Below are 17606 nucleotides of genomic sequence, written 5' to 3'. Positions count from 1 at the left end.
AACTATGTGGACAGTGAAAGGACTAAGAACAAACAGCTATGGCATCGTTTCTCGTAAGTTGCTCTCTTTACAACGAAGGAACTTCACTCCGGAGAAAGCAGAGCGAGTTATGGCGATCCGGCGAGAAGATATCAATGTCTGGGAGCGACGCGCTCCAATCGCTCCTTCACATGTTGCTGAACTTGTACATAATGGAATAAAAGTTCTTGTACAGCCTTCGACAAGACGGGCATACACGATGGATGAATACGAGAGAGCAGGAGCCATCATAACAGAAGACTTGACTCCGGCTTCGTTGATTATAGGTGTTAAAGCTGTTCCGATCGACTTACTCATCCCGAACAAGACATACGCATTCTTCTCACACACGATAAAAGCACAAGAAGCGAACATGCCTCTTTTGGACGCAATGCTTGAAAAGGTAATGATAGTTTAATTATTGGTAATTAAACGGCAAAACTGGTTTGAATTTGGTCATTGGTGTCGATATTTGTAGATCGATCGACGTCGATTATTCCAACAGAAAGGCCAGGTTATGCATGCGCGAACTGATAGTTTTACTCGGGCTTCGAGCTGATTCCTTTCATAAATGTTTCTCTCTATCATGCAAAGTCACAGTTAAAATCTGGTCATCTCTGACTTAAGACTGTTAACCTACACGTATTCACACATTTCGTATGAATTCGGATTGCGCCCTGCACCACGTGCAACATATATTCCACACCTTTGTAACTTTCGTAATCCCAAGTTGAAGCTTCCATATTGTTATGAAAATTTCCTTGTTCGCTCGCATTAAATATAGTCTCTTACTTTTAGAATATACGGATAGTTGACTACGAAAAAATGGTAGACAGCAAAGGACAAAGAGTTTGTGCTTTTGGCAAGTTCGCTGGAGTTGGAGGTGCGTAAGTTTTATAGATTTTCTCGAAAACAAAATCGTAATGTGTTCTTTGTCTCTCGTGATGTTGTGGATATGACTTGGGGGTGTGTTTGGGGGTTTGGTCATCAAGTGGTCTGGAGCGTGTAGGAATTGATCATGCAATCGATTCCGGTCAGTGAGGAAACTTTCGACTTTGGTAATTTTGCCCCAAGTTGTTCATTCTTAAAATTTTTTGGTGAATATTTTCATGACTGGAATTTTTTTTTACTAAAAATGAAGTTTCAAACATTTTGTTTTTTTTTTTATAGAAATTGTTATCTCAAAATTTTGATTTGTGTTCATGCCCAAGCTAAAATCTTGTAAAACCGATTGCTAGTGGAAAGAATAGCATGTTTTCACATTGCAGATGCCTTTTTGAATAGATTAATAGAGTTATTTTAGCTTGTATCCATGCAGAAAATGTCAAAAGTGTACAAAAATGGGTTTTGCAAAAAATCTCCAGGTGTTCATCATGTTCAATAGCCTTTTAACCTGTTTATAGTTGTTATTTTCTGCCTCCTTATTTAACTATGCTCAGATAGGATGTCATTTGACTTTCGGTAAGATGTTGATAATCTTCTTAATTTTTTTTGATAATTTTATTTATTTAGGTATGATAAATATTCTTCATGGCCTTGGATTACGACTTCTAGCTTTAGGACATCACACTCCTTTCATGGTATGGTACCTTTCTTGGTATAATCATAACGTGCTTCTCTTAGTGTTCTTGTGTGTACTTTTTTCACTTTTTTTGTCTTCCTTTGGTTTTGCACACTCACGCTTTTAGCTCTGCTTAATTAGCTACCTTTTATTCTAAAGTATTCATTTGTACAGCATTTTTATTTTTTGTTAAGTCTTGGGTATCTTTAAGTTAGTCCTTTATATAGGCATTATTGGCTTCCTGGGCTAATCCTTGCTTTATAGAATGATATTTTGTAAATATATTTATAAATGGCAAAAAACAAACAAACAAACAAAAAACAAACAAAAAAAAATTGGAGCAAACAGTGCTTCAGTTTCATGGCCTAAATAAAGATCCAGTGGATGAAAGTTAAAGCCTTGCTATTATCAACTTGTTTGTGTGTTTTAGCAGGTCACCCTACTCACATAATAGACATAGAAAACATGGAAACTGGAAATATGTGTAGCCTATTAGGTAATGTTTGTGTAGTATTAATGTATTGACTTTCTAATTTTTCACCTGTCTCAAAGTATTTGGGTGCAACTCACAATTACAAGAACAGCAGAGCAGCCAAACTTGCCATCTATGAACTTGGAGAAGACATCAAGGCTGGTAAACTGCCTGCTCATTTTGGACCTCTCTCATTTGTATTTAGTGGCTCAGGGAATGTGTCCCAGGTTTGTTTTATTTTACATCTTAAAAATGTGATTTAATATTGCATGTTAGGCTGATGAATTAGAGTGTGTTACTAGGGTGGTGACCTCATGGTTAGTGTGCTTGTCTGCAGATCAAGTGGTCCGGGCTTGAGCCCTGGCTGAGGATATTCTCTTGTGTTCTTGGGCAAGACCCTTTACTCTCACAGTGCCTCTCTCCACCCAGGTGTGTAAATGGGTCCTGGCAGATTTACTGCTGGGGGTAACCCTGTGATGGACTAGCATCCCATCCGGGAGAGGGGGTTAGAAATACTCCTAGTCGCTACATGCTTTAGAAACTGGGATAAGCTCCAGCCTGATGGGCCACTTGGCTCATATACACAGTCTTTTGCCCTGCCACCCTCACCCCTGTGTTTCATTTTGCAATATAAAATGTCATTTAATATCGCATGTTAGGCTGATGAATTACAGTGTAGAGTGTGCTATAAGGTGGACTAAATAAATTTTTGCTGTGACTATGAGGGCGTCCTGAAAGGTGCAGGGTAATTTCACAGCCTACTTTTCCCCCAGATCCCAGTTCCATTCCCATTTTTTGTTTCTCAGTCCCAGTGACCCAAGTCCCATTTTTCCACAGAAAAAAATAAGCAAATCCCAGTTCCCAAATTACTTTTTCAGGCCTCTCCTGTGAGGCTCATGTACATTTCTTTGTGGAGATAATTAGCTCATGTTAACCCCTCTGGCTCTATATACATCTGATTAATAGTGTAGACACGTGTAGATAAATAGATAGGTAGTTTATAGAACCATTAAAATCACAGCTCTAGAGCTGAATTAGGTAAAACTTTGCACATGAATTCAAATAATAAAATTATGCTAATATGTGATCCATAAAAATTGTCAAATAAAATTGCTTATATAGAAAAACCTATTCTTTAGTCTGTTTTGCAAATAGGAATGTGAATTATTTCTCAGGTTAAATTAAACTACATCTGGTTGGCTCTGGTAAAAATCTGTATAATTTTTGATCAGGATTACTACTGATATTCAGAAACATTTGGACTGTTTGAGACTGTCTGATCAAAAAGAGTGTTGTTGGATAGGCCACACAGTGATTACTTTTATTTAATGGTTCTCCGTAGGGTGCCCAGGAGATGTTCCAGGAACTTCCACATATCTATGTTGAGCCACATGAACTGAGAAAAGCTATTCAGAGCACTGGTAAAAAATTCCACTGTAAACTGTAAAGTTAATATTTAATTTGGTGCTGTTGCAACATCTGATTATCATGCTCAATCATGGGATTATTTTCCCACTGATTATTATGTCAGTCTTGCATTAATATTGTTCCTCTGTCTTTTGAATGTTTTCATGGTCATATGATTATTTTATAGACCATCGGAAAGTCATTGGTACTGTTGTGAGCCGCGAAGACTATCTTGTACCCAAAGCTGGTGGAGTGTTTGATGCAGAGGAGTATGATGCACATCCTGACAGATACAGATCAACATTTGCTGAAAAAGTTAGTTTAATTTATTTTTATATGCAAAGGAAATTGAAAAGAAAATTATGACTGTAATCCTTGACAGCTCAGAGATAAAGAGTTAAATTGTAGTTGAAAAGCGCTAGATAATAAGATTCCCTTTTTTTATCATTAATTTTGAAAGTGCTTAAACGAATTTACTGAATTTCAGCTTGTGGCAAGGCATGCATGTGCGTGTACATGTAGCCACAAAAATGCTAACTGAACCACACAAAAGAACCACATTAAAGCAAATCAAAAAAAAAAAAAGATTCATTGTGACCTGGCAAGCTAAAAAAATGTTAGTCAGAATAATGGCCACCTTCTCCCCCCTGTAAAAAAATAATGGTCTATCTTTAACTTGCTTGAGTTCTAACTTTGGCACTGCCAGGATTGGTGGAGGGGCCTGTGGCAGGGTTAATCAAAATTAAGCTTTTAAAGCAAAGGGTGAATAAATGGAATTTTTATAAAATGTACCAGGAATGAAGCACAAATGTTTGGGATGACTGTTTCTTATCCATCTTATAGTCATTGTGGTTGTTTGTTTTGTTTATCTGCAGATAGCACCTTATATGTCTGTGCTGGTAAACGGCACCTACTGGGCTCCTAATGTACCACGCCTTCTTACTTATGATGATGCAAGAAATCTTCTTAAGACAATGAACAGGTCCAGTGCTTATGGTGGCTGTCCAAGCCTGCCTCATAGATTACTGGCAATCTGTGACATCTCAGCTGACACTGAGGTAATGGTAGCTTTAATTACATTGTAGTTTTTGCATTTGTTTTGCTGAAGACAGTTGTTGGACATTCCTTTACCTTCAATTTAGTGTACCAGCAAAACAGCAAGACCAGACATCTTTAATCTCACTCATTTTATGATCATTGATAATGGTGCTACATTCTCTAGGGCTCTTTGGAATTCATGACAGAGTGTACAACAATTGAGTATCCATTCCAGCTGTACAACATTAAGTCAGGAACTTCACAGATTGGGTAATTACATTAAAATAAATAACAGAAACTTGATATTTTACAGTAATATAGGCAACACCTTCTCAATTTGTTGTTCATCAAGCAGATTTAGTCTCAGTTTTGAACTTCACACAGTTGTAGCCATCAGTAAGACAACTTGATAAAATTTTATTAAATAAAATTTTGTTATCATCATTATAGAATGGCTGGTGATGGAGTTCTTATTTGTTCAATTGACAATCTTCCTGCTCAGCTTCCAAGAGAAGCTACTGATTACTTTGGCAAGCTCCTGCTACCGTGGCTTCCAGAAATGGTAAGTGAACAGGACATTAACAGTTTCTCTTCAAACTGGTAACTTAATAATTTTGTGCATGTTTCAGGTTGTAAGTTAGGACACACAACTGTAGTGTATTCACTATTATCTTGTGAGACAGTCTGCAAAACCTTTTACGTCTTCTCTCCTCTCCTAAAGTACTGAGGTGTACGTACAGCTGTAGCAGTTTAACCTGCCAGGCAGCTGACTGGGGTTTTTATTGATATTTATTTTCCAGATTGATTCTCATGCTACTGATTCATTTGAAGAGCAGCATCACTTATCAGACACAATAAGAAATGTGAGTATGATCTAATAAGTACTTCTATGAATGAGTTTTGATTGGCCAGTGATTGCCTTTTAAACACAGATCAACTATAGTTCAAGACTGAAGAGCTAGCAATTACTGTGTCCTCAAAGTTTTTAGAGTGAAAAACTCCATTTTATTGATTTTGATTTAAAACATATACAGTAGCTAAGTTAACTTTATATTTATTCTTATGTTTACTGTGGCTTTATACAGTAGTTAAGTTAACTTTATATATATTCCATTTACCAGGCTATTATCACTTCTAATGGATCACTGACAACTAACTACAAATACATCGCAGATCTGAGGAAAAGGTAAACCAAATATACTTGTAAGTTAGGGTGAATTTCTAAGTGTTCACTTCTCTTTTGATTTAAAATGCTGGGAGCTTGGTAGCCGGTATTATACATTAAGTGCTCAGGCATCCAGGAGGATTAGAAGTGCATTCTTGTAGAAGCTTATTAATTATATTCCCCAGAAAAGAATTATTTCAGGATCTTATAATATTATTGGCAATAAGCTGCCAGGCTTGAACTAACTTATCAAGAAGACTGAGTTTAATTCCAGGAATATGGAATTTCTAATATTAGTATATAGCAAGCTGTTCTTTAGCACTGAAGTCATATTTTGTTTCTGTTTGTGCCACTTTTCTTAGGCAAGAGGAAGCTAAAGCAAGAGCATTGGGACCAAATGTATCTGTGCCAATAGCACAGAGAGTTCTGTTACTTGGGTCTGGGTTTACTGTGGCCCCATGTATTGAATATCTTACAAGGGACAAAACTCTTGCAGTCACAATTGGTGAGTGACAGTTTGTTTAAAGTTGACGTTTAAAAGCATGACAACAAGAGTGGCAGCTCATTTATCTTAGGGGTCATGAATGGTTAAGTTGAGGATTTGTTAGATGGTGTAACAAAAAAGTATCTTTTCTGCAATTAAGCCCAAGAGTTTCTTAGCATTGTAAAAGGAGGCATCCAAAAATAAAGTTGTTAAATACATTAAATTTGACTAAAGTTCTGCAGCAAAGATATAATATGAATGCCAGTTGCATACCCAACCATCTGATCTTGTCAATATGGTACTTTGATTACAATGTAGTTGTTTCAACTTTTTTATTACTATTCAACACATTTCAGCCTCTGATAGTATCACTGAAGCAGAAGCACTTGCAGCTAAGTACAGGAACACAACTCCAACCCTCCTGGATGTCACACAATCAGAGGAAAAGTTGAACAAGTTGATCCAGCAACATGATGTTGTAATTAGGTAAAAGTGTATAGTGTAATGATTAATACTTGTGATCACCTCTATCTTTTTATGCTTGTACACTTCATGCAGCTTGAATAAGGTGAATAGCTTGAGCATTGTTCTCTTTGATCATCTCTTCCTAGATGGGATGCAGGGCTCAACTTTCAGGGAAAAACCTTGGGGCCAGCTGGCCCCTAAGTTTTCAGATTTAGTCGCCAGCAAAAGTATTTCAGTGAAAAGGGTGAAAAGTTAGTCACCAGTGAAAAAGTGAAAAAAAAAAAAAAAAAAAAATTGGTCACATTGGCCACCCCAGTGGTTGCAATGTCAAGCTCTGGGATGGGATTACATGAATAATTTCCCCCGTGAAGTAGTTTGCTTCAGTTTTTTTATTGTGTTTCTTAAGAATGCATTGATTTTGATGGCCAGCCTTAAACCTGGACCTTTTTATCTTGGAATCTATGCAGTTTCTTTCAGTCCATTGCACCTCCTATAGTGTCTTTAAATAGGCGTTTCCAGTTTTGTTGATTAAAATATGCCATTTTGATTGCAGTTTGCTACCTTACTCTTTGCATCATGTTGTGGCCAAGAGTTGTATCGCCTTTAAAAAGAACTTGTTAACAGCAAGTTATGTACTGCCTGCCATAGAAGAACTACACCAGAGGTACCAGATAACATCAGTTACTGTAACATCATAACATGAATCAGTGAATCAAATCGCTTGTGAACTCCTGACTGTAATTCAAAGTGTGCTATAATTGATTTAGACAATGTTTTCACATTTTTATGTTAGTTTAATCTCAGCTTCTCAGCAATAAGTAGCCGATAATTATTATAATGCACTCTATTGACTTGGCACAAAGTTTCTTATCTATCTCTCTGACAAACAAAGGCTTTGATTGGCTGAATCAACACATCACAAGTATCACAGGAGGCCTGCTTATTCCTTCCTCCTCCCTCTCCCCTAATTGTTCCTCAAGAAGTTGGGAAATGTTGTGAAATTTTGGTAATTGGGAACTTCTAAATCCGGGGCTGAGCATTGTCACTCCAGGTCCCTGCTTGCATGCATTTCTGGATAAACTACTGCAACTACATGCAACTGACAACCAAGATCAATACATGTATGTCACAAATTCTTGTGAAAAATTCAACAAGTTCAACAACTCACTGAATGGTAGTGGTACAATATGCAGTAAAATGTTGAAAGGGCTTGCACCACATTAAACTAACTACAGTCATCATTATATATGAATATGAATGTTTTATTGTGTTTTATGGAGCTTTGGATTTTTTCTGTTGAAAGTGCTGTTGATGCTGGAATAGCCATTGTGAACGAGGTGGGACTGGACCCTGGTATTGATCACATGTTAGCCATGGAGTGCTTTGATGATGTTAAAGCTGAGGGAGGAGTGGTATGCTGGACTATTTGACACTTTGAGCTTGATTGAACAGTCTTGTTAGTTATGTTGTTGAAGCAGTTCGATTTTAGTGTTAAACAGGTTTTCCCATGTGTAATGTGGTTTTCAGGAAGTGTTTTTAAAAATGAATAGGAAATGCCAGTTAACAAACAGATCACAGTCCAACAATTTCATTCTTCCAATGGATGGGTCTTAGCTTACCCGTGTAAGGTCACAAATCATCCACACTGATTGTCACACATTGTTTCACAATTGCAAGTACTTCACAACATAACTCCCTGTGTTTTTGATGATTTTCCTTATTCTCATCACCAGTCTTGTTGACAGTTTATTGGTAGTGTAATGAGAAATTACATGTACATGTAGACAAGAATCAATACTGCAGCTAATGGACACCCTTATTCAGGTGTAAATTAACTGTACAGGGACTCCACTCATCTTTCTCTTATGTTATGTATAGATCAAGTCCTTTCGCTCATACTGTGGCGGACTTCCTGCTCCAGAGCACGCTGACAATCCTTTGAGATACAAGTTCAGGTACATGTATATATGCAAACATGCTATAGTTTAAACAGTGTTTTTGTCAAATATGACAACAACAAAAAAACTGTTACCCGTCAATCTCTATTTTTAAGAGGAAACTTTGTTAGGTTATTTTTAAATGTAATTTTTATTTTAGTTCTATTTGTAGTTTTAGTTTTAATTATCGTTTTAATGTTTCAGAGTTGGCGTGATGTCCATTGGATGTTGCTGACAAAATAATATTTAGATTTAGATTTAGATTTAGATATGTGGAGGTCATATACAGCATTTGCACAGAAGTCCTATACTGTGTGACACTTGTCTAACAGAAGGCAATTTCAAAACAACTTTCATAATGATCTCAGACACTCCACATAGCCAGTCAAAGATTTTAGCCTTGAACATGTTTGAATGTTTAAATCCTCAAAATTATTCTAAAAATTCTTGTTATCTATTTGTCTAAATTTAAAATTTTACTTTTGTTTACCCTTGTTGTGTGATATTTTGTTCACTAGTTGGAGTCCACGGGCTGGTCTACTGACAATTATGAACAGTGCTAAATATCTTTGGTATGGAAAGGTAAGCCGCCTGTCCTGCCAGATCTTTGGCATATAGTGTATTTAACACTGTGAAGCTTCTTAATCACTTCATTTGTACAATTAATGCAGGACACTATTCAAACACTCACGGCTAATGTTGGAAGAACAGTGGAAGATGTTTTCTGGTTTTTATACATTCACTATGTTTTTCAGCCTATCAAAAGCAAACCAAGCCCAATCATTTTGTCCTATCTTTTTCTTTGAGCTTTGTTTGGTTTATTGCATGTTACTTTTCCGCTGTGATTGGCCAGGTGCAGGGACGTAAATTTTGGTTACCTACAGTCACTATACTAACAGGTCGCATATGCTTGTATCAGACATCCTCTTTGACACTATTTCGTGCGTAATGCGTCTTCTTATAGCTTTCACCTCCGCAGAGGCTCCCTAGGGGAGGGGGAAGTGAATTGTGATTGGAAAGTCGCTCTGGGCACGTTGGGAAGTGGGAATGGGCAGGAGCCCCGCTTCTCTTCTCTCTTTTCCCTTCCCGGCGTTCCCCTCGCGGTTCCGTCATTCCTCTCCCCTGCCTCTTAACTACCAGCCCACACGGTCAAGGTATCACGATAGAGGCCTCGGCCGGAGAGAGAGTTCTTATATTGGTTTATGTTTCAGACTGTGGAAGTGGCTGCAGGTGGGGCTCTACTGGAGGAAATCAAACCAACAGACATGTTCCCAGGCTACAGACTGGAGTGTTACCCCAACAGAGACTCGACGGCGTATGGCGAACTTTACGACATCACCGCAGCGAGCACTATACTTAGGGGAACTCTCCGTTATGAGGTGCGGCGTACTTAATAAATGTTTTTATGAAATACCCCTGAGAAAATGCGTAAGTTGATTGGGGGAAAGCTGTGTTTGTATGACGCAGTACAATTCCATTAGTCTCATTGTTTGTGGCGTTTCCTTGACATGTATAATATAACATTTAAATTGCCTTGAAATGATGTTTTCCCTCTGAAAAAATCTAAAGACTTCAAATAATGAACAACAGTGTGCAAACTAAAACAAAGTGAAGCAGAAGAGTCAGTATTATCATTTGTGTGTAAAGTCAGCTCAAAAGGTATTGACGTTGGCAAAGTGTGGTATATTAATAGACCATTTCCGAATTACCTTTAGCCTCTTTCTCAAAGCGAGTCTTGGTGCCCATCCTTTCATATGAAAATGAAATTTCATTTACATGCAAATCAAATTTATTTTCATATGAATGGTTGTGCACCAGGCCTCGCTTTGATAGAGAGGCTTAGGTCAACGTTGCGTAGGCCTGTCGACCTTTTCCTGATGGATGCAACTTCTTGGTTGGATTTTATTCTTCAGACGAATAAACTTCGATTTTGTCATTGCCCTGCTTGCGAGATATCTGCTATGCACTTGTTTTTGTAGGGATATGCCACAGCCTGTTTGGCTCTGTTACAACTTGGAATGTACAGTTCAACAGAACGACCTGATCTGGCCTTAGCTCACGAACAACCCTGGGTAAAATAGTGTTTCTTAACTTTAAAAGAGTTACATCTATTCACAACAGTGGAGTTTGCGCGTGTTGTTTTACAACGTGCTTTAACCGATCAGCGTGACGATGTTAAGTCACGTGTTGAACGAATCTTGATTTTGACTCACGTGACTTCTTCTCGCGCTTGGCACCTGTCACATGTCGCGTAGTCCTGATTGAGCAAAGTTATTGGTTTATAAAGAGCCTGCGGCTAAGTGAAAAAAAATGGCTATTTATTAACTTGAAGTCGCCAAAGGTAAATTAACCACCATAGCGCGTTTGTGAAGCTGACGTTTTGGGCATTAGCCCCTCTGTGCTACATTCCTGACTGGCTTACTGTTCCTCAGCTACCGTAATAATTGGCTCTGTGATGGCGTTTGATTGGTTTTTGCTTCAGTTATGTCCAAAGAAAACCGCTCTATGGCTCGTGGAGTTTACTGTGCTCTATATTCTCTTTACAGAGACAAGTGCTCGCCAAACTTGTAGGCAAACCAGACGCCAGTGACTCTGAGCTGCATTCAGTTGTGTTTGAGAAAGTGGGCAAAGATCCAGCTCGTATGCAGGCTATCAAAGAGTAAGCACTCGTTTAAAAGCTAGAAATATTATACAAAATAAATAGAGTAAATCTTGTTCTACACGGGACTTTCTGAGGTGGTTTTAAAACGCGACGTTTCAGGCAGTTTTACTGCACTTCAGGCACCGAAGTTCCAGCTGATTATGGCGGACTTTGTTGTCTTTTGCGAGCATGTTCCATATTGAGCTGGAACTTCGGTCACGATCAAGATGGCTGCTTCTATTATCCCTTAGCAGTTATCCTGACAAGACAAGCCAGATTGCGAGCAATTATCTGTGCATCATTTGGCTGTTTTTAACGTGAATTTTATTTTATTTTTTCGTTTTTCTTCCAGTCTTGGTCTTCTCTCTGACGAACCTGTTCTTCAACAAAGAACGCCACTGGACACTCTTTGTTTGTACCTTACAGAGAAACTTGCCTATGGTATGTTGAAGCGTACCGGTTGCCGCCTTGATAACATTTTAGTCCCTTCTTCTTGGACAAATATTTTGACAATGTAGAGTAGAGGCCTTAAGAAATTATGTACGGTAACAGTAATTATAACACTATGGCAATTGATTTCGTTTCCGTCTATTTAAAGAATTTTTAAGCAACACATTTTCTTTTTTTTTTCACATCAGGAGAAGGAGAACGCGACATGGTTTTACTTCAACATGACATCGGTTTAGAGTTACCTGATAAAACACAGGTGCGTCATTGTTATAATATGCTAATTTGCCGAACATTCTTTATGTGTACACCTATATTCTGTAACGGCTATGTAATGTAGGCCCCGTCCACATTTAGCTGGAGGAATTTAGAACCGCCGCTGACAATCACCGGTCATTGGATTTGTGTTTGAGGAAAACACGGGCAGGGAAGTCACGTGATTATCGTAACTACGTCGTTTTCTAAAAACTACGTTTTCAAAACGTTTTACGTCCACACGCAAACGAAAAGCTGGCGTTTTGAAATGACCTATTAGTATCTTGTTACGGATTAGTGTGGACGGTAGGCCTAACCGTGGAAATAAAGCCGGCGTATTCAAATTCCTCCGGTTTGAAGAGCGTTTTCGAAAACTAGCTCCGTTTTCGTGACGGATTAGTGTGGACAGTAGGCCTAACCGTGGAAATAAAGCTGCGTTTTCAAATTTCTCCGGCGTAGTGTGGGCACTGTCTTATGCTACACCTGTGTGATATATCTATCATATTTGTAACGCGTTCAATTTTTTTGTATCAAGTTGTCGGATGAAACCTTGAGTGTGTCTTTCTCAATAAAGAAAGAAAACATCTTGCAAGTAGAAAGGAACTTATTTCAACATTATATCAGTTTCATCTCATGAGTGATGATCACTGTCGGTGTGCTGGTGACTACTTGTGCAATTTGGCAGTATGTTTGTTTTCCTGGCCGAAAAGTATCGTGAACAAGTTCAAAACTATATGAAACGACTGGCATTAACGAGCCAGTTGGAAATTTTAATGAAAGAAATAAATTGTGCTAATGACTTCCACATCATTTTGAACCACAGGAAAACCGTCGAATTGACATGATTTGTTATGGTGATCCACATGGTCACTCAGCAATGGCACGTACTGTTGGGCTTCCTGTGGCGATTGCTACAAAGATGGTACTGGATGGTAAGTAATGAAATACATAGAATATTAATAGAGAACCCGAAGATGTGGATTTTATATTCGAGTTAGAGTGAAAAGGGTACTGAAATTATATCTGATCATTTTTTACCCTAACCATTCTATAGCGACGTTGTCCAACAAGTTTTGACGAACCTATCTGAAGTTCTGGACTAAAAGAAACGAACGACTCTAGGAACGAAATTTGAAACAGTGGCAGAGCAAATCCCTTGTCTAGAGTCTTTCCTCGCCAGTTTGACGAAACTATATCTCGGTTATTTCCCGTCTTGTTGTTCTGACACTCTCTGTTGTATCATTGCAGGGGACTTGAAAGCCAAAGGTGTTGTTCGACCTCTTAGCCGCGAAATTTACAAGCCATTGCTCACCCGACTCAAAGCGGAAGGAATAGACAGTGAAATGACGACAACGGTTCTGTGAGACGAAAATCCAAGAAGTAGAAAAAACGGAAGCAAACTACTGGGTCGCCTAAAGAGACCCCAGTTTTTGTGTTCTAAGGATTTTTTTTTCTGTTTAATTCAAGTGTGAAAGTTTAGATGGAAGGGTTTTGTAGTGGAATACTGTAGGCAGCCTGCCAGAATTTTGGCCCGGATTTGGTTCATATGGAGTGAACCTTAAACATACCGCTTAGTCGTTGACAAGGAAATCTGGATAAAAGCAGAGAGAACGAGGTTCACGGGAACTGGGTACGAGGTTGATCGCCCGTGAATTTCATGGTGATATTCTAAGAAGAAATTAGCTAATGGTCACTTTCGGGGATGAAAGTGTCTTGAATTGTTATAGTAGCGAGGAAGCACTCTTTTGGATAAACTATTTACAAGGTTTTGAGCAGTTATTACGTGATGTTTATTTTTAGAGTCACGCAAGATTCATCGAACCAAAATATTCTTTATACTTATTTATTGGTTTAATTGTACCGCATATACCTATGTGGTAACTTCTAAGACTTCGAAAGTCATCTTAACGTAAATGTCTGGTAGTAAAGGACTGTAAGATAGATATTTTCTTCAGTGATGTAAGTATAAGACAAATCTGTTACTACTGCTGAAAGTCTGATTATTTTTTATACACAAATGGCTTTTTTATATATTTAAAGCTATTTAAATTTCAAACGAGGCCCCGAAAGAGGCTCTCTTGAAATAGTACTTCACTAACTGCTTTGCCGATGTTTGGCAAATCGTTGCAGAAAGGCCCGGAGGAGCTTTCGATTCTTCTTATTCGATCAAATCGTAGTTACTCTAAAGTATTATTTACTTCGGTGAAGCGCCAGTTGAGATTTCATGTTGCTTAGTAACCTCTGACAAAAGCTCAACTTTCGACTGGAGGAAAAGGTATTGAACGTAATCTGACAAGAGAAAAACTCTCTTGAATTTTAACGATATATACTTGGGGTGTTGGATGTATTGAATTATTTAATCGATAACGTGTAAATCTATTTGCATTTTAAAAGTAGCTTTGCTGTACATGTCCTGCTGTTGGAAATAATCACGGTAATGGAGTTTAAGTCCAAATGTAATTGACCTGTCTCTAATTGTAGCTTTTTCAGAGTTCCTCAATTAATAAATTATTTACAATATTATGAGTTTCAAACTGCAGTGATCGCAGAGCGTGTTAACATAACAAGTACGATTTGTACTATTTTTAGAGGATCAGGACTGGGTGCTGGATTCTTAGCTTTCAGCTGAATTTTCGACAATTACTCATCTGACGGTAGGAAAATTTCAGCCCTTTTTCTCGGTTAACGGTAAATTTGTAGGCACCAGATCACAAACCCGCCATTTTCCAAACGTGACTTTGATCAATTCTCATCTATCTCAGTTAACGTCATCTTGCCCTCTTGATGGCGCCATTTTCACTCCTGCTCCACACCGATTTTATGGAAATATGGTCTCTAACCGAGTTTGCTTCCGAATTCGCCGGATGCGTGTGGACGGAAGCCGTATCCGGAAAGAAAAAGTTACAGATTCAAAAATATCCGGATACTTGTGGACGAGGCCTTAGTTGGCAACTCATACTAAAGTATAACAAGACAAAATTACACATATCATTTTAATCTGTTTCATTCTTGAGTTTGCTCATAGGGAACTTTGAGTTGAGAGGTGGTTTCTTTCTCGCTATATATTTTTGGCCCGCGGTAATCGTGCTTTGAAGACAGGTGGCCCCAGTTTTGTTTTTTGGCCAGCCATTGTTTGAACATTATAATATTTATAGTATAAAATGCAAAATAGTATCGAGGTTGAAACGTTGCTGTATCTATTTGTAGTACGTTTGGTTTGTCAAACAGTGGTGTAAATTTGACCAATAGGCCCTTTGCAGCTGGGGTCACGTGACCACATTTTTTCTTAAAAAATTTCTATTATGGGCTATAACTTAAAGAATGCCAGAAATGGAAAGACCATACTGAAAATACCAAAATGGCCAAGTTTGAGGCCCCCGTCTATAAAGAATGAGATTTTACGACGCGGTCTGAATTTTTAAAAAATAAGAAGATTTGTATGGAAAAAGTTGCTGGAGAGCAAGGTCTTGCTCTCCAGCAACAACTTCCATACAAATCCTCTAAATTTTCTGAAAATTCAAACTGTCGTATAAACTTACTCTTTAATGCAAGGGACCTCAAACTTGGCCATTCTAGTATTTTTAATATGCTCTTTCCATTTCTGTCATTCTTTAAGTTATAGCCCATAATAAAAATTTTTAAAAGAAAAAATGTGGTCACGTGACGCCAGCTGCAAAGAGCCTATCAGTGACGGAAGAGGTTCTTGTTGACGTCACAACAGAGTTCGCGCCCTTTTTTCACGGCTACCACCACGACTTTCACTGGCTTTCCAGCGATAAAATTTTGACACAAAAACGAGCCAAATTGACTTCAGTTAACAAGTGTTTAGCAAAGGTGTGTTATAAAATGTCTCTTTGGCGAGTAAATCAAAGAAAATACGCTGGAAACAAAGGGAGAGCCAAAACAATGAAAGAAAATTGGATGAATTTGGCTACCGACCATCCTGACAGGAACTTCAGCCGTGGTTGCAACAAAACTCAGGCTTTCACGAGGACGATCGTAAGTGAACTTTACTTACAGAATTTTTAGACTTTTTAGGCGCTTCTAAGACAGCTTATCGTTCCAAAATTTCTTGGTTTTCGTAGTTTGTGACATGTTGCTCAATGTTTCAGCCAGAGTTAATTAGTATCTCTATAAAAACGGAAGTTTTGCGAAGTTTCTTTGGGCGGGATGCTGCGCAATTTGTTCAAAAATTTGGACACCAGCATTTTTCATATTATTGTCATTAATATAGCATTGTTGACGCTTGGAATTTAAATTTTTCAGCGAGTACAGTACGGTTTCTGTGGAAGCCCAGATAAAGGTGTAATTCTTTGTGCAATTATTGCTCCATTTATTTCGTGTGTCGGGTAAAATTGTTGGCAATTTTCGGAAACGATGTGGAAACGTTATTATTCAACTCGCGCGAATCAACGTTTGATACAACTTCTGTCACGTTTCGCGAAGTTGTAAAACGTTGTCCGATTCGTACTTGTTCAACGAGGTCAAGTTCGCAAAGATGATTGTTTTCTGATCCCCCTGGATTCTAAATTGAAGCTGAAGAGTTGTTCAATAGGATGAAGTGTGTCTCTGTTCCGTTCGATGCTTTTGACCGGACAACAGTCATTCAACATTTGATTTGATATTATACACCGTTTCGAATTCTTTACATAGTTATTGATCAGGTTCTTCGGGTATGATATCCGGGCCAGGTTTTCTTGAGCTCATCACTCTAGTCAGGTCCAAATCATCCAGGATTAACTATTGTTACCGGTAATTATTCCCCCCTGTAAAGAGTTTTTAAATTGCCAATTTAACTGAATTTAAAATCTTGATTGGAATGCTGCTTTAAATAATCGGATGGGCTCAGAGCTGGTAATCGAGCCTATTCCGTTTTAAGAGGTGCCTTTTAGGGGTGAAATATAGCTTGAGCCACACCCAGATTTCTCTCTTAAAGGGGTTTCATTCAAATTTTCCGTCGAGCATCCCCGACCTTTTCATATGGGAGCCCCCCTCCCCCACCCCCTCGGGGCCGTAAACCTTCTTTGGTCTTTCTATTCTCAGGTTGTTTTGCCGTCTTCGAAGGTTTCAAATGTTGTATTGGTTAATAGTTTCTGTCGTCGGAAGTTTAAGTCTCTAAGAGCCAATGATTCAACTTACATCTCTATCAACCGTTTACATTCAAGGCTAGCCAGTGTATAGCAGTCATTTCATTTCTTAAACCACAGCGCGAGAGAGGTGTTTCTTGGCCGTGTGCCTGCTTGGTTAAGCGTCTACTGCGTAGGAGAAACCGCTACATATACTGCATCGTTTTCCCTTAAGAAATGCTGGAGGGATTCGTCGTGGGTTCCCGCCTCGGATGATGGTAAAAACTAACATGTGCACCCACGGTAGTAGCGCGGAAGACTTCGTGACAACGCTTGATGTTCAGAATGTTCTTACAATATTGAACAATAGACAATTTGTTGCTCGACAGTTCAGTTGCAACTGACAAATTTTTAATCGTGAGTGGTAGGCTTATCGAAGGATCCCTGCATTTTATGGAGACTTGTGCCTGTCTCTTTCAAAGCATTCCATTCTAACTAGGTAAGTTTATTTCAAGGCAGACAATTGGTTCAGGTTGTATTATACCGGTGGTAGTTTTCTATGGCCATGTAAAGAGTTTCTAGATTGCTAATTTAATCCCAGTTCCGAAAGCCGGATTAGAATCGTGTTTTAGTCAATCTGATTGGCTCAG

At 38.5% G+C, this 17606-nt stretch overlaps 1 protein-coding gene across 1 annotated transcript; it reads left to right on the top strand.

Moving 5' to 3' along the window:
* The first annotated feature begins 4 nt into the window (after positions 1 to 4).
* LOC145460373 (alpha-aminoadipic semialdehyde synthase, mitochondrial-like) lies at positions 5 to 14413 on the top strand. Its single transcript, XM_081445151.1, has 24 exons — positions 5 to 421; positions 817 to 901; positions 1531 to 1598; positions 2132 to 2278; positions 3394 to 3472; positions 3646 to 3773; positions 4334 to 4516; positions 4681 to 4766; positions 4947 to 5058; positions 5297 to 5359; positions 5618 to 5682; positions 6024 to 6166; positions 6502 to 6631; positions 7164 to 7274; positions 7914 to 8022; positions 8489 to 8565; positions 9066 to 9129; positions 9759 to 9926; positions 10527 to 10619; positions 11094 to 11206; positions 11541 to 11629; positions 11827 to 11894; positions 12714 to 12822; positions 13139 to 14413. The coding sequence occupies exons 1-24, from the start codon at positions 5 to 7 to the stop codon at positions 13252 to 13254; spliced, it is 2823 nt and encodes a 940-aa protein (XP_081301277.1). The 3' UTR covers positions 13255 to 14413.
* The last annotated feature ends 3193 nt before the right edge of the window (positions 14414 to 17606 follow it).

The sequence above is a fragment of the Orbicella franksi genome, chromosome 11 (genome assembly GCF_964199315.1).
Source record: "Orbicella franksi chromosome 11, jaOrbFran1.1, whole genome shotgun sequence".
Classification (NCBI taxonomy): domain Eukaryota; kingdom Metazoa; phylum Cnidaria; class Anthozoa; order Scleractinia; family Merulinidae; genus Orbicella; species Orbicella franksi.
The sequence above is the reverse complement of the archived record's forward strand: the minus strand, read 5'-3'. Positions and strand labels throughout refer to the sequence as shown.

Coding starts and splice junctions, on each gene's coding strand:
- LOC145460373 (XM_081445151.1), top strand. CDS start 5: ATGTGGACAGTGAAAGGACTAAGAACAAACAGCTATGGCATCGTTTCT. Junction 5,683..6,023: donor ATCGCAGATCTGAGGAAAAG/GTAAACCAAATA, acceptor CACTTTTCTTAG/GCAAGAGGAAGCTAAAGCAA. Junction 6,167..6,501: donor AACTCTTGCAGTCACAATTG/GTGAGTGACAGT, acceptor AACACATTTCAG/CCTCTGATAGTATCACTGAA.